Consider the following 20,598-nt stretch of genomic DNA (forward strand, 5'->3'; position numbering starts at 1 on the left):
AGGTTCAGTCTTAAGCCATTGCTGGTTATGGTGCTGAGCCCAAGAATCTTCTGAGTTTTCAGTTTTCACTGATCACAATAAACGTGAATTTTTCCAGTTTGGCCAACATCTTCCAAATCTCACAAGTAAAGTGAAAGCATGGCTAAGGTGACCCTGCATATTTGAAAAGAAAGCACGTCATCATACACAGTTCTGTAGAGGAAGAAAATATGCAACAAGTTTTATTCAGCGTTAAGTCCACCAGCACAAAGATTACAGGAGATAGAAAGTGCATTAATAAAAGCTAGTCTTTACCAAAAAGAAAATATATTATTGATTCAAAATATCTTACACTTGGATGATGTAATAACTTACTCTGGGCACCTACTGATTAAGAGAAAGATCAAGAGAATGGCTGCTTCACAAGGAAATCTAACTTCCCAGGTAAAGTCTGGGAATTTAGTAGAGATCACTGAGCCCAGCAGTCTTCCTTGCTTTCTGCATCAATGCCCTCAGCTGGAACTGCTTGCGAGACAGGAGACGAACATGCTGCAGAAAGACAAACAAGAGCTGGCTATGGGTAAAGTTCTGAGAGAAACTTAATACTGCAATACACATGCTCAAAGTATGGTGCATTCTGTGACCCAGATGGGATGTCAGTTTTTTGGAAATGCTAAATTCATTCTACCGAATGGCATTTTTTTGGGCTTACAATGACTGGCAGGTGTTTTAATTACTACAGTAATTTTTGTTATTTTAAATTATTAACAAGTTCATTAAATTATAATAACTATTAATTGTTAACTCCACAAATGTTCTTATCAAAGTAATAATATGCACTCCCATAAGGTGAAATCAGACTAATGCACTTCCCCTGGGGCAGAGAATGGTTCTTCTAACAGTAGATAAACAGAACTTGCACGGTCTACACAAGAAGGAAACAATATGGCCTTCTGTCTATAATGCTTGTAAAATTGGTCTTTAAATTCTGAAATTACTTTCTAAAACTTCTGCTTGAATGTATAAATATTTCTGTTCCTATAGGATCCTCTTCTGTGAAGAGATCATGAACATTACCAAAGTAAACACATTTAAAATGCACATCTTAAAAACATCCCAAGACACTTACCTTTAAAAAGACATCTAAATCTATCACTCCACGTCTCAATGCTTCCCCAAGGTAGAAGATGGTGTCTTCAATTGCATTTTCCTCTGCATATAAGTTCAGGATCTGCTTGTAAAGTGGTGCTGTAGGAATTATAACTTCATCTATGTCATTATTTTCTGACTGACTTTCCATTTTCTCTAAGGCAGAACTGAGCTCCTCATCCTTCTTTTTGAGAAGTTCAATGTTCTTGTCAACTTCAGCCTAAAAACAATTAAGATGCTTATTTATCTTCTTGTGACACAATTGTCTAGTTATAAGATTTTTTAGACATACCAGTTAATTCTGTATCTTGTTTGCTTATCTCTATTAATATTTTTACAAAAGAAAGAGCTATCAATCTGTAGATTTCAGATTCTTTTAAAAAAGTGACATGTGCTTTAGATAAAGTCAATCCATTACCCATTTATAACTGTAGAGAAGGCATGCCAACATTCCAAGTACTTCCGAGTTGGCACATTAGGAAAACTAAAAATTTAAACTAGCTAAAGACAGTAAAAGCAAAGCCAAAGCAATTATTTTCTTTAGAATGTGGTATCCCCAGTTCTCTAGTCCAATTAATAATTTCTAATATTTTTTTTAAACCGCATCTAAACACTGAGCTGGTTTCAGAAAATTCATCAATCCCAAAACCTTACTCCCAAGCAGCAGTGTAGGGAGGATGCAAGGACTAAGTGGAAGATGCCTTAATGAAAAACTGCAGGAATTTCTGAGCATACTGTGAGCAGGAGAGACTTCTGGAAAAGGGGAAGTCATACAAGGAGGCTGTGACCAAAATCAGTGTTCTCTGCACTGAGGCTCTAAAACATTCTCCAGTGCTGCTGTTACATTATTATCAAGAAACTGAGATGCAAATATGAAATAATCGCAGAACACTAACACCTTCCCCAGGAAGAACAGGGAAAAATAATACTGTTCCTTTACTACTGAGCAATGACATTGGTAAGACACATGCAGAACACTGCATCTCACGGTCACTGCTATTTCTGACTAGCTTCTGACTAGTCTGAGCACAAGCCCTCAGCTGCGAAGGAGAAGCACAATGCCCTGGAAGCTTTGTTATTTCTATAATGCTTAATGCTTAATGATTAATTAATCACCACCTGTTCAGCACTAGGAATACTCATGTGGGGAGCAGTGACTCCTCTCAGCTTACCACTTCCTGATCCAGGCGAGTCACCATCTCTTCCAGTTTCTGGTGCCCTTTCTTCAGGTCCTCCTCTGTGCGTTTGAGGGCGTTGAGCTCCGCTTGTGCGCGATCCATCTCCTCCTTCATCCGCCACCTCAGTTTGTCACTGACGGCCGAGATGAGGGACGCGCGGATGGTGTCCTCGCTGATGGTGCCATCCCTGCTGGGCCCTGCACAAGCATGAGATTAGTGCTGGGCTGCAGTGTAAAGCCACGTGGAGCAGCAAGTGGCCAAGTTGCTCTATGTACTTCAGCAATGTGAGACAGTAAAATAAGCTGCTCTCTGTAATAATTTCCAGGAGCAGCAAGGAGACCACAGGGAGATAACATACATCAGGATAGACACAAGTAAATTTAAGAGTATGCATCTGTTCATTCACTTTGCTATTCCCACATCCACCCTCTTTTTTATTTTAAAAATGGGGGGGCCATTTCCTCTGAAGTCCATAAATGTTACTAGCCTGAGACCATTTAAAGAAGAACAAGAGTTAATGGCTAGATGCATTTAACCACAATTAATGTAACAGCTGGCTCGAGACAATTAATTTACCTACTACTGGTATTAGTTTGGGGTTTTTTTAGGTTTTTCTTTCTTAGAATTGCCTGCCTGGTAAGGAAAGTTTCAAACTAGGAAAGACAGAGGGAGAGTTACAGAGACCACCCATGCAGCTCAAATGGGTATAATTCCAGGAAGGGCATACAGCCCAGGCTCTCATGGGAAATGTCCTTGACACCTGCTGGAGGGACAACACAGCCAGGAACACACAATCCAGGGGATTCCTGGAAAGCACTGACAATAACTTTCTGATACACATGCAGCCAAGGAGGAAAGATGTGCTGCTGGACCTTGTAAAACTAACAGGGAACGTCTGTTTGAAGATGTGAAGGTTGGGGCAGCCTTGGTTACAGTGACCACGAGATCATGGATTTCTGCATCCCACAAGTAGAAAGCAGGGCAATGAGTAAGACTGCAACCCTTTAACTTCATGAGAGCTAACTTTGGCCTCTTCACAGACCTTCTTGGAAGAATTCCATGGGAATTTACCATAGAGAGAAGAGGGGTCCAAGAGAGCAGGTGAATATCCAAGGATCCTCCAGGGTCAAAAACAGTGCATCCCTATGGGCAAGTGAGCACAAGGGGCAGGAGACCTGAGTACGCTTTTGCAAATCAGCCTTTCAAGGATAATTTCATGAGTCTGTCAGTAACACACTTTTAAATGGAAAGGTAAGTACTTTGTGTCTGTCACAAGAAGTGCACTGTGTCTCCAGACCAGGAAACTCGGAGTGCTCCAGCAAATGTGAAGTGGTGGCTACTGGTGATATTTATCACAAACCACTTCACACCTTCCAGATCAGTGACATTTCAACTGGATTGTAACAAAGCAAGAACTACCGCAGCTTTTGTGCCTAAACTTCACAACTACTATGAATGAAACACAGAGAGATTTGAAATTCTATAACTGCAAAGAAAATAAGCAAGAATTTTTACCAGAGTATCTTTTTATCCAGAGACACAGCTGTCAAAACCCTAAAGCTGCTACAGCACTATGCACATCACATTTTCCAGTGCTCTAGATTTTAAAAAACAACAAAATGAAAAGAATACTCATCACTGCTCACATGAATCTCGTACAATTGAAGGTTTTTTTTTACTTCTCCTATAAAAACAAGACTGCATAAATTTGTATCTATTCCTTTTTTTACTCTGTTCCTGTCCACAAAACCTATACAAAACCATAACTGTAGAAAAATAAAGCTATGCAAATGAATGACAGCAACTAGGAGAAGAAGCACATTGAAGAAGCTTACAAATCCACCAAAGCCTTCTAAAATACAGAAAGCATAAATTTTGATTACTATTGTGAGCACTTTGCATACATATACGTTGCACCAGAATATGTGCTCTTTCTCTAAAAAATAAGCAAATTACCACTGAAAAATAAAGAGATTGAATTATTGAACAACCAGTGCAAAGACAGACTTAAGAAAATATCCATGTCCCAACATTTAATCTGATTTTACAGTTCTGGCCTAAAAAACTCACCCTGTTGCCAGTCAACAAGATAATTTGCAAAATTTGGTTAACTACTAGAAGTAGTTAACAGACAACAGAACAACAGTAGTTAACAGCAACTTAAGTTGTCAAATAGCACCATATACACAAACTCAGGAATCCATCATTGCTGCTTCCTGCGAAAAGGAAAATAAAACAACAGCACTTTCAACACTGTGAAGTAAAACTTACACCAAGTCAGTCAAACTACCTAGGACAGAGTTTATACACTGAACAGGACTTCCTGATTAAGGCAGACAGTTGTTCCCAATTAAAAAGGCCTGATTTCCCTTCAAAAAACAGCTACAATTATTATTTAATAATGAACTAGACTCTAACACAAAGAATCAGCCAGAACCAGTATCAGTAAAACCTGTGCTTACTTTCTTTTCCCCTGACATCCCTCACTCTGGGAGTTTTTATGCAAGGTTCACTTTAACAGAGGAAAAAAAATCATCTCAATACACCTAACACAATGAAAGTTCACACAGAAATGCCACCAGATAGGGCAGAGGTCTTTGAACATAAAAAGCATCATTTTAATACAGCTCAATCAACGTATCTTCTTATAGAGCATGAACCCGTAGCATCTTCTGTCACTTCCATAATTAGCCCAGCTTGGGGAAGATTTCATGGCACATGGTCACTAAATCCACAGAACTCTGAAACCTTTAACCTTTACTAGGCAGAGTCCGGTTTCAGAAGTGACCTTACAGAATCATCAAACCAGTGACTGCATCAGAAAAGTAATTAACGGCAGATGAACAGAAAGAAGATTAATGAACAGAAAGAAAAAAACCTTAAGGACTATTTGAAAAACCAGTGATTGTGAAAAACTTGAGCTACTTTGCATGAACATCTTCATTCAACTAAAACTAGGCTCACTATAGGAAACCACCACCACCACCCACACAAAACTCTGAAGCTGTAACAACTGATATGGTCCTAAATAAACTACCACAATAAACCACAGCCAAACAAATTGTACAGGAAAGAAATGTTTTCAGTTGAAAGGAAAAAAGAATACTGGACTGTAAAAAAAACACTCAACAAAACAAACACAACGAAAACACCTCAAAGTATTTTAACTGTAGTGGATGATTAAAGAGATGTGTTTGCATTTCATCTGGCACAAGAGATAAGCCATGTAAACCAGGTGTAAGGCTTTTACCTAGCTGCAGCAAACGAGTCAGTGTAATGTTCAATTGTCACTATGAAACCTGGCATTACAACATGACTACATGGTATCACAGATGATCTACCTCAGGACTGGAAGTGTCTTTTATCTTTGGCAGATACTGCACCTCTATTCATTTTCAGTGGGGATGAAAATGAAGGAAAGAAATTAAACAGAAAATATTTCTATTTTAAATTAATACTCTGCTACATAAAAGGCAGAACTGGATTTGTTTGAGAAAGACACTGCAGAAAGCCAACTTGCCCTATCAGCTCCCTACAGGAGAGACAATGGAGAGACCATTAATTCTCCAGGACACAAGCTGAGGTACTTGAGTGTGACTGCAGCTTCCTTGCACTGTGCACAACAGACTCACATCACCTCAGAGTGGAGGGGACCACTGAAGCAGCCAAGAATGTTCAGAAAATACTTTCTTAACTGAAAAGGCTGAAAGAACTTGGACACAAAAGACAGGCTCAGGCACAAGAAAAACACAACATACAACTTACTGCTGCTTTCAAATTCTGTAGTAACAGAACTCCTCAGATATTTTAGTAAGAGTAAAGTAGAAGCATCTCTCTTCCCTTGCCTTGTCCCCATGTATGTGAAGGAAAATCACAAAATACACACAGCTCTGGAAAGAAAAGACAGTCTATGACTCTAACCCAGGCCACTCCATAAATAACTAGGGGTTCACTCATTAAATGAAGAACCTATGGATGCACTTCTAAATTATGGGGCTCAGGAGTCTACAATGGATTGCTAATGTGAACAACATCATAACAGAATCTACATCCTCACCCTCACTGTGCCAAAAGGACCATCAGCCAGCTGGAAAGTTACTGCACCAGCTTCCCACTGAACTAGATGACATTTATCACACTGCTTCCCAGTCTTCTACACACACACCAGAAGCGAGGGGCAGGGTGGAAAGCAAGGGCCACAGAGCAGCAGACTGGGAAAAGACACAGGTCGATACCCTAACTTCTGATGCTGAAGGGAACAAAGGAGGAAGTGACAAGGAGAGATCAGTAAGAAGCAACAGGGAAGAGGCTGGAGAAGGAACTCACTAAAAATGAAGCTCATGCCAAACTGCTACTTTAGAAAGTTACTATTTTGGGAGGAAAGAAAGGATAGAGTCCATCAGATGTTTAAACGACGATAAAAGTATTTTTCTAAACCACAAACAGAGCAATGCAGACAATCAAAAGTCACCTGTGGTTAAAGGGTGAAGAAAACCCCATATAGTTACATGTAGTGCTCTTCAAAATATTCACACAGCGTATTGCATAAACCCAGCAATTTATCGGATTCCTGACTGAAGAGGTGAACAAAATGTATTTTTTCTTCCTTTGAATAAATTTTAAAGATCGATACTTTAGAAGTTCAGAGCAAGAACAACACATTCCTTTTTCCAATTCATTTCTTTATGTATCAGTTGTATAGAGAAGCTTTACTTTAGAGAAACCCTTTCCAAGGTACTCACCAACAGTGGTGACAGGAGGCTGAGAAGGGTAGTACTGAACACTAGTGGTTGCTGGAAAGGGAACACCACCTGGATAAGGATAGTTTGGGTAGCTGCTTTGGAAAAAGAAAGATACACTCATGTTATGCAACTATTAGTATAATATCACCCACCTAAATTATCTTTATTGCCACTATGTTGAACATTCATTTACATAATAAAATGTTAAAATTGCAGGCCTTTCCCCTGTTCACATTAAGATCTTTCACAACTGGTATTTCTGGTACTATTTAAGATACCATTCTATTTGAAACCCTATCTAGTTATTGCCTGGTCAACATTTGGATAACAAATTCCCCTGAATCTCTCAGGTTTGCTATATGAAAACCCACAAGTATCCAAAAGTAATTATTCTAGCTACAAACTCCCACACAACAATTTCAAAATAATAATTTTTAATATAAGAACAGTTAAGGAAATGCCTGATGAACTGTGTTATGCAAACCAAAAATTCAAAATATGGTTGCGAGGTGAAACAAACTCCCCAGAAATTCTCAGTCCTGCTCTGAAGGATAAAGAAAGCAAAAGTATTCATTTGCTCACTGAAACAATTATGAGATGACATGTGACAGTCTACACCCTTCTAAAATACTTTTGCTATTAACTAAAACAAGGTCACAAATTAGTCAGTACTAGACTGACAAACACCTGCATGCAGCAGAGCATTAACTCAAGTAATAATTAAAAAAAATGGTCCAAAACCCTCTGCAAAATATAAAATAAGCATATTCTTCAGGTAACTGCAAGTTTAATAGTTCTTAAAACCTTCCTATTAATTCATAAATTATAAATGTTAAAAACATTTCTTCTATTACTTTTGTATAAACATTAAGAGCACTTTAAACAAGCATATTTAGGAGGAAAAAACATGTTGTAAGAATTTAAAGAAATCCTTACTTTTTTCCTTCTAAAACATAATACTCCCCTCCCCAGTCCTCCCAGGTTTTTACATTTTAATTTTGTTTTTAATAAAAATATTCCATATTACACTAACATCTCCTATGTTCCTACCACAAAATCAGGACATAAAGATATTAATAATAAAAACAATTAATGATGATGTAAAAAATATAACTGCACACTAGGAGGCAGTAGTCAACATCTCACTATTTAATAAGGCAGATCTGCAAGTCTTCTGGAAGTGCTTTATTCCCAACTATTATGTAGAAAAAAATCTTAATTAATATTAATAAAAAGTTTTTGAAGTAACTTCATGTTCTTCAAATTCCCTTGGAGTGCTCTAAGTCCACACTCATGCTGGAGTCAAAGTTTGTATTAACCCAGCAATGTTTTGTTCAATTTTTGAGATCCTAATAAAATCTCAACTTTCAGGGGTACATTTTTTTCTATGTAATGTAAACATATCAACCTCATAAAAACATATGAAGGAAGATAACAGCTGGGAGTTAGGTTGAAATTACCTAAAATCTTTTATCACACCCACATATATTTTATTTGAAGAAACACTAACAAAGCTAAACCTTCTTCCAATTTTGGCTACTGACAAGAATTCAGCCCTCACTTTTAACAAACCCTGCTAACATGAATAATTATACAACAAATACACCACAAGAAAATACAATTATGATTAGACACTATTCAGTGAAACTATCAGGTAAATGATGATAAAGGGGCTCTTACCTTGGGTTTGGAGTGCTTGATGGTGGATAGGGAGATATTCCCCCTGGAATTCCTGGCACATAGGAAGCTAAATAAAACAAGAATTTTGTGTATTTTTACATTTCAGAAGTTAAAACCCTCAGTGTAAAGAAGTTCTTCCTCATATATAAAAATAACCTTATTGTTATACTGATTTTTTCTTAATCATTAAAGTACTCACTGTATGGATAAAAACAGGTATTGATTTAAAAATGCATAACAAATAGGTGTACTAAGAAAAAAAAAAAAGAATCTGCAGGTAGGGTACTCAGAAAAAAAACCCCAAAACATGGTATTAAAGATGACCCACCTGAAGAGCTATCTCCATTTTTTATGTAATAGCTGAAAAAAAGGATTTAACCTTTCTAGCCAGTGATCTCTACTCACTAAATAACAAGTGCATAATTTAAGTAACTTCAGAGTAGCTGATTAGCTGTTTAATGATCTAACCATGTCCTTATTCGAGTAATTTCTGCTGTTTAAAAGTTGTATTTAAAAATTTGTTATCAGCACATATAAATGTCTAAATAGTCTTAGCAAGTTTAAGATCTTTCTTGAAGACCTGGCAAAATAATGTTTTGGACATATTTATTCTACGTTTGTAGCAAACTTTAGGAATATTTAATCAAGTAACTTTTTTAAGAGTTACTTCCACCCTTTAGTGCTTTCAAATGATTAAAATTTTTGTCTAAGGACTTAATTTCTTCTTAAACAACATGTCTATAACGTGAAAAAACCCAAACCCTAAATGTCAGTAAAATAAGGAAAGTCTGATTACACTAGTAAAACTAAGTAGCTATTAAAATTTCAAAATCCTGAAACATTTTCACTAAAATTACTTCAGCTATGAAGTAATTCATAGTACTTCAGCTAAATTCAATTCAAAATAGTAATTCAAAGAACTTAATCTTTGAGTGACTAAAAGAGTAATCAAATGTGGTTCACTGAAGGTTTGTCCTTAAGGCATAAGTCACAGCCTCTGCTAAAACTGCACTTATACTGAACCCCACTGCTCTGGAAAATCAGGACAATCCAATCCTGTGGAGCTCTCACAAGCAGGGTAGCCACAGACAAGCTGAAAAGCCCCTAACACCTGCCTTTAGTCAATTATTCCTAATGGTCCCATGTATGTTTGCTATCCATTCTCTCACAGAGAAGAGCCTAAAACCTTGCTAAAAATGGGTTCTGCTGGAAGTGGCAATGAATAGCTCCTCAGCTTTACAAACGTAACACTGTGATCAAGTAAAAGCCATATTTCAATAGAAAATGGACACAGCCTTAAAAACCTGACAAAAATACATAACCCCAAATATAGCTACTGTGCCATTAAATTCATGTGGAACTGTTATAACATTATTAAATAAATAATCTCCAGCTAAACTGTTCCCCCTTCCCTACTGTCCCAGTCTTTGACTTGAGGAGGCCCTTGATACTGTTTTCTTGGCTTTTTCCCACCCAAGAGAGAGTCTCCTCCTGGAAGAATTTCTAGGATTTTCTGTTTCCCACTTCCTCTTTTTCCCCCACCTACCTATCTCCAGTCTTTAAATTAAGATGCCTTCAGAAGTTTAAATAAAGAAATGATTTTAAAATCTTGAGGATTTTTGCAAGAAAATGAGTACCAAGCAAGAACACCAATACAGAACAAACAACAACAAAAAAATCACATCAGGGTTTTTTTTTAATATTCAGCCAGCAATCTGAAAAAAAAAATAAAAAAAATAAACCACACAAACAGGAGTGTGGGCATAGGAAACACAAGCTGTAGGCACGTTTGTGCTTATGAAAACAACGCTTGCAGGATACTTAAAAGATGGGCTTGCAATATTAGAATAAAAATAATTGAGATACAAAGTTATTTGAATAATCTCTTTTTAAATCTATCTTGGAATGTTGACAGGACACTGGTTATTTTGAGGAGCTTGGGGGCGTTTGAGTGTATTCTGTTTTTGTCTGGGTTTTGCTGTGTTGTAGTAGAAATTTGATTTTTCCCCTCCAAAACCCCACATGAATTCTTAGACTCACAGAACCTTTTGAGTTGGAAAAGACCTTAAGATCATTGAGTCCAACGAGGTCAGGTACAGACCAGGTGAATTCATTAGCCAGCAATATAAAAAGTAAACTGCAATATTTGTGGGCAAACTGTGCAACAATCCCTCTGAAATATGAGCATGGCTATTTGCAGAAATCAGTGGTGATGAGCACTTACTGGTTGGTGGGCCTGTTGCCTGGTATGGGGGGTAGCTGGAGGAAGCAGTAGGCCTAGAAAACACTGGAGGTTCCTCTCCAAACACAACAATCATCACCTGGATCAGCTCCAACAAGTCTGACTGGGGCTGGGAGGGAAAGCAAATCACAAGTTGTTCATTTTGCTAACAGGGAGTTTAGCTGCCTATAGCAACAATAGGATGCGGCTCCATCAGCTCTCAAGAGCATTCCTTTTATTTGTGGGTTTAAATTTTCTTAAAATGTGTATCTCTATCTGTATACATATGTGCATCATGAACTTCCTTTCTGGATTCTATTACACATACCAAATCCAGTCAGCTTGTACTCAAAACCATATAGCAAAACACACCCAGAACAAACTGGGTAATACATTGTTCCTTATCAACTGCAGGACAACAAAAGACTGGGTATAAATGCTCAATGATGAATTATAATACTACTTAAAAAATTAAATCCATCCCCAACATGAAAAACATACAGATCCCCAAGTTTTTTAGACATTTCAATTTCATACACCAGAGTTTTGGCTCTGAGACAGAACGTCTCAACAGAAAAAAATATTCTAACCCACTAAGGATTGGCACAAACCTCCTTTAAATACAGTTGAACCAGGCTTCTCTGTTTGTAACTACTTAATATAGGCATGACTTCACTTTGCAAAAATAAGAACAAGCATCATGAATGCAGCACTGGATTAAACACCCCAATTTCAAGTTTACTTAGTTCTGTAATACACTTATTTTTACCAACCTCTCAAACAGAAAGATTTCTGTATCAGTTGTACCTTACATGATCCTCTTGCTTTGTACAACACCTGACCTGGACAGTCTTTTTCCACTATTACTATTAGAGCACTGAACTACCACACATCCTTAATAAATGTACTTCTGTTAATCGCTTTTTACAGAACCATGCATCTTGTATCATTTTTCTAATCTTGTCAACGCAGTTTATCTTCTTTATAAGTCCATGTTTTGACCAAAACTTCTGTGAGGCCTGCACTGCTCAATGCCTCTATTTATTGGTAAAGCAAATATATCCATATGCATGAGGCTCCAGGAATACATAAAGAAGTCCAAAGCTTGTAAAAATCCATTTTAGTCACAGAGATGTTTTAAGTAAATTTGTAATTTCCCCTTTGTAAATATTCTTATCTCACAAATCTTCACATGACTCTCTTGCCAGGGGAGAGGACACCTTAAGCTGCACTGTTTAATCAGACAAGTTGTAAATGAAGATACAATTAATTACGTTAAATAACCAGAACACAGAATGCAACATCCTGAACTTTAAAACTTTCCAAAAAACAAACAGTTGATTTTATTTTAAAAAATATTTAGGATCTCTAATAAAGACTATGGTTGTTACTAAAAACAATATAACTACCTTGAGGAATGTAGAATGAGCAGTTTGAGAATTTCAAGTTCCCTATACTTACATATTTCCACTCATGCAGGTAGGGAAGGTATATCTTTCCATTTGCATCAACATGCTTCCCAGTTTTTATTGTCATAGAGCTAGTGGGTTTAACAAAACAAATTGGGGGGTTGAAAGGGTAGGTGTCCAGCAGCCACAAGCAAATTGGGATATTGTATGTGTTACCTAGAAAAGATATTTTGAAATATATTAGAAGTTACTTCAATTCTTCAGCTGTCCTCCTGTATTTAGATTCACAAAAAACTCCTAAACCCAGTAAACTCAACTGTACAAAGTCAGAAGCTAGAGCCAAAACCTACTAACAACATTCTATGAACAGGTAACACTGTGGCCACAAACTCAACATTTTTAAGAACAATTTAACTTTGATTCAAAATTATCATTCACCACTAATACACAATCACATTTGTTCTTTAATGCAACATTTTAAGACTCTATTTTGAATTATTGTCAGCTGCAGCAAGAAATGGTCTGCAACCCTCATGCAGCTGATGGGGATGATGATGATTACAATACATACATACCTCTGTAAGGCACAGGAATGGTTCCACTGAGGCTCATCAACTCCCTGGATGAACCATCATTAAAAACTGAAAGAGAACAAACAATCCTTTTAAAATAAACATATTGGTTACGTTAATCTTGATTCAGGTTATTCCCCATTTATTTACTGGTGTAAGTTTTCACAAGTTACATACATATAAATATAAACTGAACCTGAAAGGCTCAGCTCTTGAACATTTATGGATTAGCAAATGACTGTCCAGTGTCAGGTAACTCCTTATGAATAACACACTTCTGAGGAATTAATAACTAATCATTGTCAAACTTCCTTCTCTACAAATAAAACCATTTCCTCATTCAGTGACCAAGTAAAATGTTGGAACCTTGCAAACTGCAAGTAATGCACATTACTGCAAAGACAATCTGAAATCAAACTTGATTTAAAAAATAACTGTCATCTGAGATTTATAAAATAATTCCTTATACTTTCTTCAAAAAAAAAAAAAAAAAACAAAAAAAAACCCCAAAACAACAGGTCAGCAAGAATACTGAAAACTCCTGGGTCACAGGCATTTATTACAGAATCAGTAAAGGTAATTTAACCAAACAGTAACACACTGAAGAGGAAGAAAGAGTGCTTGACTCCATCAAATCTTAGCCACAAATTACACAAGAACTCTGACATGCATTTACTGAGTTACTGTACTTAGTTTTCTCATACTTTTAACCCAATACATTATTCTTGGCTGAATAAACCAGCTTCTGTTGAGGAAGCTATTATCTTCTTAATTCCTCCTGAAAATTTCTAGCCATAATCCAAATGTAGGTTACTGTGCACAATTATTGTGGTTCTGATATTCTTCTGCAAAGACAGGTAGAACATGCTGGGATCTCAGTGAGGGTATATATTTCATTATTAATATGAACTTGAAAACTGTCTCATCAACAATGTAATCACTTTTTTGCAGCTGATGTCACTGCTACAAATAATATCTATTATCTGTAAGTGATTCTGTGCTTAGCCTCTCCCAGGCAGCTTAAAGAGCATTAGGGAACACAAATGGCTACAGCTCAAGGATATCTGGAATTGTAATCACCATCTTGGGCAAACCTGTGCAGCTATTCCAACCACAGTCCATTCACTCCTGTTTTGTTTCTCCAGTCATTGCATGCATTTTTACTTCCGTGAGGGCTGCTGGCTTGCACCTACTCACGTCAAAACGAATTCATCTCTTACCTGTCCATGACCCTTCCTACAATTTCTCAATCCAGATATAAAACTTAAAAAGCAGATCACAGAGGAATCCCCACAGGTAACCGTTAAAAAAAGGTGACCATAAGAAGGCTGACCTCAGCAGCTATGCTGGCTCACTGTACACTGTGAAACTCTAGATAGCATCTTCATTTAACACCTAAATTTAAATTAACTTAAGAGACTTTAAAACAGCTAGCAAACAGTGATCATCATCAATAATTTACATTACAAAACCCTCATGCCAGTTTTCCATATACTTGACTCTGTTTTCTTAATGCTCTTAGGACTACCCCCAATGATCTTAAATGAAGCATTTGTTCATTGATTTACAGTTCTTCCCACACAGAATTTTAAAAACATCTTTTTATAGCACAAAGCAGAATTTGTAAGATACCAGCAATCTCAGGATACCAGTTGATGACATCAGCGAGTGATTAACTGGAAATTAAGCTGTGAAAAATGTGACACTTCTCAGCACATTAGATGGTTATTTCCTAAAGTAACCTTACTATATTACCCAGTCTGTATTTCTAAAGAAGTATTGATGTCAGAGACAAAAAATAGAAATTCAGGTTATGTTTTCTGGTGTTAATTTTCTTTTTCTGCCCACAAAAACTACCAAAGACATCTAACATCTCAACAATTCACCAGCAAAAATTTTCTCATGCACAGACTAACCATAAGAATCCATGACAGGTTTGAGGTCCTTGTACTGAGTAATAACACTGGTTGTCTCCTGTATGGTTAGGTCTCTATACTTATACTGGAAAACAAGAGAGAAAGAAATTATTTCAGAAGCTAAGTTTTTAGTATAATTTAATTAATTTTTTTATTTTGGACAATAGACAGCATTTATGAGAATTTACATCTATACATGGACATTCTTCTCCACTCTTAGTTTTGAATAATAATTTATTTGTCCATATTACTTAAACGACCACTGCCTACATAACTAATTGAACTTTAACAAGCTGGCAAGTCCTAACAAGGGTCTAAGCACCAGTTGATTTGGGAAGAGTTATTGCACTTTCTTTCATGTTCTACCACAACCAAGTGTATCCTATAAATATGTGTGAATCTTTTAAAAAAAAGTAATCTCCAAATAAATACAGTGATGTTTTGAATATTTCTGATAAACAGCTCATCTATGATCTGAACCACACAGATACATTTCATAGCACTTTTCAAAGCAAGACCATTATTTATCAAACATTGATTAGCATTTACATGTATTTTGCCAGCTAAAAATCAGACATATCAAGGCACAATATTATCAGCAGTAATACTGATTTTACCCCTTTCCTTTTTTCAGGAGCAGGGAGTAACAGCACATGCCCTGTAAACCACAGATACAATACCAGAGAATACACCAGTCTCAGAGCTATAACCCACAGACAGCAAAGAAGCTCCTGGGCAACAGAGAGTTGGTTCACCACACAGTGCAGCTCTTCAGCCTTGTGGTCATTCCTCCTGATAACTACTATTGAAAAGAAAAGCCAGCAACGTAGTCCCTAGGCAATTTTTTTATTCTAATACGATTTTTAAAAACTACAATCTCCTGATGTCCTAAGGAACTCAGACAGCAACCTTTCACTGAACCAGGGTAGGAAGACAAAGGGCCCAGCACAATGAAATGTCTGACATCCAAAGCACGCAAATGTTAACAAGATCTGAACAAATTAATGCAGACATTGTCCATGAGCAAACTGGTGCCACAGCTAAAGGTCACCTTTGCTCCAACAAACACTCATGAGTTGTGAAGCTTAGAAATTAACTCTTCTTCCTGTCACCTCCAGAGATTGACAAGGATGCTCCTCCTGGGCATGACAACTCGGATTTACTGAGCAGAGATGAACCCACTACGCCACTTCCCACCTCAGCCTACAGGAAGCACCAGCACCTCGGGTGATGCTGTGACTGATCTTCAAATCACCAAGGACAAAACAGCCACATGGTCTGTCTGCAAAATGCTGGTCTGTGGGATTGAAAGCAACCCCTCCAGCAGGGACTCCTGTACGCATGGGAAGCACCAGAACAGAGGTCAATCAGCCCCTGGATGTTTTGGTAGGAGGGCAGCAGCAAAGCATCTCAGCCTCCTGTGTGAAAGGGGGGCAGAAGTGGGAGTGTGCAGCAGGGGCTTGACAGAGAGACAGCTTTGTTAACATTTGACTACATTCCTCCCTCTCTCCCCAACACCTGGCAGAAGCAGGAACAGGCACTGCTGGGAGATGGAGGAATTTTCATGTACACCAGCCAGAGACTAGCAGCACACACCCACACCACTTCATGTGTCACTACAGGACAAATAACAGCAGGTCACCAGCTACCTTTAAAAGGCGGGGCCTTTTCATAGGAGGAACAAACCTGATGGTGCAGGATAGAGCCTCAGCAAGATTGGGATAATCACTGTTAAAAAAAAAAAGAACTGGATTCTGCTAACAGAAGCTCCTAAAAAGCACAAGGACCAGAGAACAATTTGGGTTGGAAGCAACCTTAAAGATCACGTTATTGCAAGCCCAAGGCAGGGACACCTTCCACCTTCCAGAGCCCCATGCAACCTGGCCTTGAACACTGCCAGGGATGGGGCATCCACAGCTTCTCTGGGCAACCTGTGCCAGGGCCTCACCACCCCTACAGTAAAGAAGTAAGCAGAGTCAGGTTTTACTTCCACTTTTGGCACAAGAATCTCAAGTCAGCTGAGTCAAGAACTGGTAAAACAATGCCTGCCTGCTCAGCAGGCACACTGTGAATCTGGTACACGATGGGGCTGATAAATCACAAATTTGGTTATTGGGGGTGCTTTCAAAAATTAGGCACAACACCTGAACATTAAGCAAGCATTTTCATATCTCTATTAAAACAAAGAAAAATAATATTCCTGCAAACTGTTTTTACAGTGATGATTACTTAGTAGAGAGACAGTTGTATGATTCCAGCTACTGCCACAAGCAAATTTAAATGTTAATTTTAGCTCTTAATTTTTTAGACTTAACCTGATTTCCAAGAAATATTAAAATCTCTTTGGAAAATATAAGATCCTAGTGATTCCTACAAAGGTAACTAAAACTGATCAATTTGAATTCTTAATTTCTTTAATTTCTAAACATTTTTTTTTCCTCCTCCATGCTCAGATTGCAAATGCATTCCCCTCATTTTACATACCAGGAAACAGATCACAGAAAGACGAAGCTTTTCAAGATCTGACAGCAGGTAAATACCTGAAGTTAAATTAAGTGCTTAGGTTCCCCCAAAGAGGGTCAAGCTTTTGTTATCTCATACACTGAACTATTCAATATGGCAAATATCACTGAACTTCCCTCACAAGAACAGAAAGTGTAACTATTTTTGAGAAATAAATATAATGAAATAGCATCTTCATTTTCCATCAGTTACAGAAAGTCAGATGGGAGAATAAAATGAACAAGTGTGGGGGAACAAGGACATTGGACTACCTTAAATTTTATTTCGTCTGTGGCATCGCAATAATTAATTTAGCAAAGACAGGTGTATCCAAATACATACATGATCTCATTTGTTGACACTAAATATTCAACACCCATTTTCAAGCTGATAAAAAAATACGCTTATGACTCCAATGCAGGCGAATGTGCCTACGGTTTTGATCGGATTCTCAGCTATTGTACCTCATTCCAAAACGCGATAAAATTTAGGCTCGCTGCTACACATGTGATTAAATGCTGCCTGAAAAAAAAAAAAATCCAAAACCCCTTCAACAAACCCGTAACACCCCTAAGTGTCAGCCTTAGGGGTTTTCATTCCAAGCTGCGGGACAAAGGCCACTTTTCACTTGAAGAGTGGCACGCGTGGCTCTGCATGATTCAGTGGTTAACAATTCGCTTTCCGTGAGATTTTCCCGTTTCCTTACGCAGGGGCGATAACCAAACCCACCCCACCGGGGTCAGCGGTGCCTGAGCGATTTCCCCCTCCCCTAACCGGGCTGCACGAGCGCCTGGCACTGCCCCAGCCCAGCCTCTCAGTTGGGCACGACCATTTTAGGCTCGCTGCGCCGTTCCTCCCCTCCCGATCCAGCTCCCCGGAGCCTCCCGCCGCTGGGCCCGCCCGGCCGCTGGCCGAACCCCGTACCTTGGCGAGCATCTTCTTGAGCTGGCTCTCGGACACCGCCATGGCGGCCGCCGCTCGCAGTCGGTGCCGGGGTCCCGGTGTCGCTGCCGGTGCCGGTGCCGCCGGCCCGGCCCTACATAAACACAGGAAGCGGCCGCGCGCCCGCTTCCGGCGGCGGCGCCGCTCCCGCGCGTCACGGGGCGGGCACGGAGCGCGGCCGCGGCTCGGGGGCACGGCGGAGCACCGCCTTCGTTGGCGGAAAAAAAAAAAACCCGAAACAAACCCTTGCCGGCAGCTCGCGTAAAGCAAAGCGCCGCTTCCCACCGCGGCCCTTCGGTTGTTGTTCAGGGAATGCGACGCAAACGCAGCGTCGAATTAATCCACAAAACGCAAGCTGGGAGAGCTGGCAGCGTTTTAAGGTTCAAATTATTACAAAAGCACCAAACCAAATAAGCAACACCTTGAGTATTCGCGTGAAAATAAATGCTCGACAGATGAGAAACAACAACATGAAGAAGAATGTAAAACCTTAAATTCGTATTTTTTTTTCCCAAAGTAAGTGAAAAACACCAAACACCAAAGTGCAGCTTTTAAAAAATAAAGTAAGGTAAAGTAAGGTAAAAGTTGGTTACCTGAAGCCATCACTAATCTTGCCCCATCATTTACCAGTACAGTGAAAGAAATTCAGGTATTCCATAAAAATAGAAATCTGAATTACAGAAGGTTTTTTCTGAGATCAGTATACACTCAGAACTCCCTACATGTCTGGCTCTTTGTGAGATGTAACTGGAAGGCACAAAGGATCAGATCTTTTGCTCTGCCACAGATCCTACTTTTGCTCAGAATAAATTTCCAACACTCTTCAGCCAGGCACCCCTCAAAGTGTAAACGTGGAATGACATTCCTAAGCTGCACACAGCAGGAGTGGAGCCCAAGTCCCCTGTGCCCACCATGTGATGCTGAGGTATAATCAGGAAGAATGCAGTCTTTTACCAGTAGTAAACCAAGAAGTTAGAACCCAAAAAACCACTTGATCTCTAAACCACCTGTTTTTTACCTACAAATGCACATGCTTCTTTTTCATCAAGTCCTTGGCCTCAAGGGAGGAGGGTTACAGGTTCTGTTACCTTCTCCTGAGGCTGATGCAAAGCTCCCAGCCAGCTTTGGATTGAGGTCTGAATGCACAGATATTCCTGCACTGTTTAACTGATGGACTTTTATCTTTTATTTGAACCCCAGCTCCTGCTCCTCCCATTCAGGAAGAGCCCCTGTTCCAATGCTCCAAGTGAGTAGTGACAACTGCAGATACTTTAGTGTTCTGAATGTCCTCAGAAAATAAAAGCAAGTCATGACCAGGGTATTTCAGACATCATTAAGTGTGAACAGAAATCCACAGTCAATAGCTCAGGTTTGAAGGATACTGCAACCATCATGCTCTCTCAGTAAATAGCAAAATACCAGGAGTCCACTGACATAAGAGCATCTACAGCCTCGGAAGATGGAGCTATGGAACTGCATCCCCAGTGCCTGAGGAGCTGGAGCATGACTGTACCCTAAACAAGCCTCAGATACAGCATTTAAAAGCCACGAGGAAGGGTTCAAGTGGGCTCTGTGTGTGGAGTTTCTGCAGAGCTGAGTAAGCCCCTCTCTAGGACTGCCTCCTAAAGAGGTGCAAAGAGCTAAGAGTAACCCAAGAATCAGGCTCTAACTAGCAGCCAAAAACCACAGGCAAGTGCCACCTGAATTTAGGTAAAACATTCTTGCATGTTACCTGCCTCATTTTGGCGACCAAAAGTGCACTTTACGAAGAAAAAAATTACTGTACAGTGCAGTATTCAATTACTTAAACCTAAACTGAGAAAGCACTTTCGGAAAGTAAAGTAACAAAGCTTCTTGTTTTCTACAGAAATCCATATATATAAAGCAACCTCTTCTGCCTTGCAGATCTCCAACTTCAGTGAGCAGACGCAGAGGCTTCCCTTGTGCTTCCTTACAGTTTCAGCTGCTGCTGAAGGTCATGAATTGAGCCTGCACTGCTTTGCAGTTTCTCTTGCACCAGTGGGTCTTCCTCCAGTCTGACCATTTCAATTACTCCACTGGTTCCAAGAATACATGGGAGACTTAAGAATACTTCACTGTTTATATTGCAACACCCCTGAAACAACACACAAAGAACACTGTCACACACACAGTTACTTATTGCTGCTGCAACTACACAAAAGCGTGCAACTACACAAAATGACTTGATTATTTTAATTAAGCAAGGATATTCCAACATATAAATTCCATTTATTGTAGATACTGTGCAGTGGGTTACTGCACAGAAACTGTAAAATATTACTGTGCA

At 38.9% G+C, this 20,598-nt stretch overlaps 2 protein-coding genes across 4 annotated transcripts in view; both read right to left on the reverse strand.

Moving 5' to 3' along the window:
* Positions 1-196: 196 nt before the first annotated feature.
* Positions 197-18,370, reverse strand: TSG101 (tumor susceptibility 101). Of its 2 annotated transcripts, none has more exons than XM_062495936.1 (10): positions 18,273-18,370; positions 14,847-14,931; positions 12,934-12,999; positions 12,411-12,574; positions 10,953-11,079; positions 8,729-8,795; positions 7,049-7,140; positions 2,301-2,503; positions 1,109-1,348; positions 197-528 (listed from the first exon to the last, which is right to left on the reverse strand). In XM_062495936.1, exons 1-10 carry the CDS (start codon positions 18,312-18,314, stop codon positions 439-441), a joined length of 1,176 nt encoding a protein of 391 aa, XP_062351920.1. In that variant the 5' UTR covers positions 18,315-18,370; the 3' UTR covers positions 197-438. The 2 variants fall into 2 exon arrangements, with proteins under 2 accessions (XP_062351920.1, XP_062351919.1); XM_062495935.1 differs by having other exon boundaries at positions 7,049-7,143.
* The window catches only part of UEVLD (UEV and lactate/malate dehyrogenase domains), a 16,273-nt gene continuing 10,528 nt past the window's right edge, over positions 14,854-20,598 (reverse strand). The window contains exons 12-13 of one of the 2 annotated variants that reach the window (XM_062495934.1): positions 20,246-20,406; positions 14,854-14,931 (exon numbers count right to left, since the gene is read on the reverse strand). In XM_062495934.1, coding sequence (XP_062351918.1) covers positions 14,913-14,931; positions 20,246-20,406 — 180 coding nt within the window. In that variant the 3' untranslated portion in view covers positions 14,854-14,912. Of the gene's footprint in view, positions 14,932-20,179; positions 20,407-20,598 lie in introns of both variants that reach the window. The other variant, XR_009933329.1, reaches the window with a different exon arrangement.

Source organism: Cinclus cinclus, chromosome 6 (genome assembly GCF_963662255.1).
Source record: "Cinclus cinclus chromosome 6, bCinCin1.1, whole genome shotgun sequence".
Taxonomy (NCBI): Eukaryota; Metazoa; Chordata; class Aves; order Passeriformes; family Cinclidae; genus Cinclus; species Cinclus cinclus.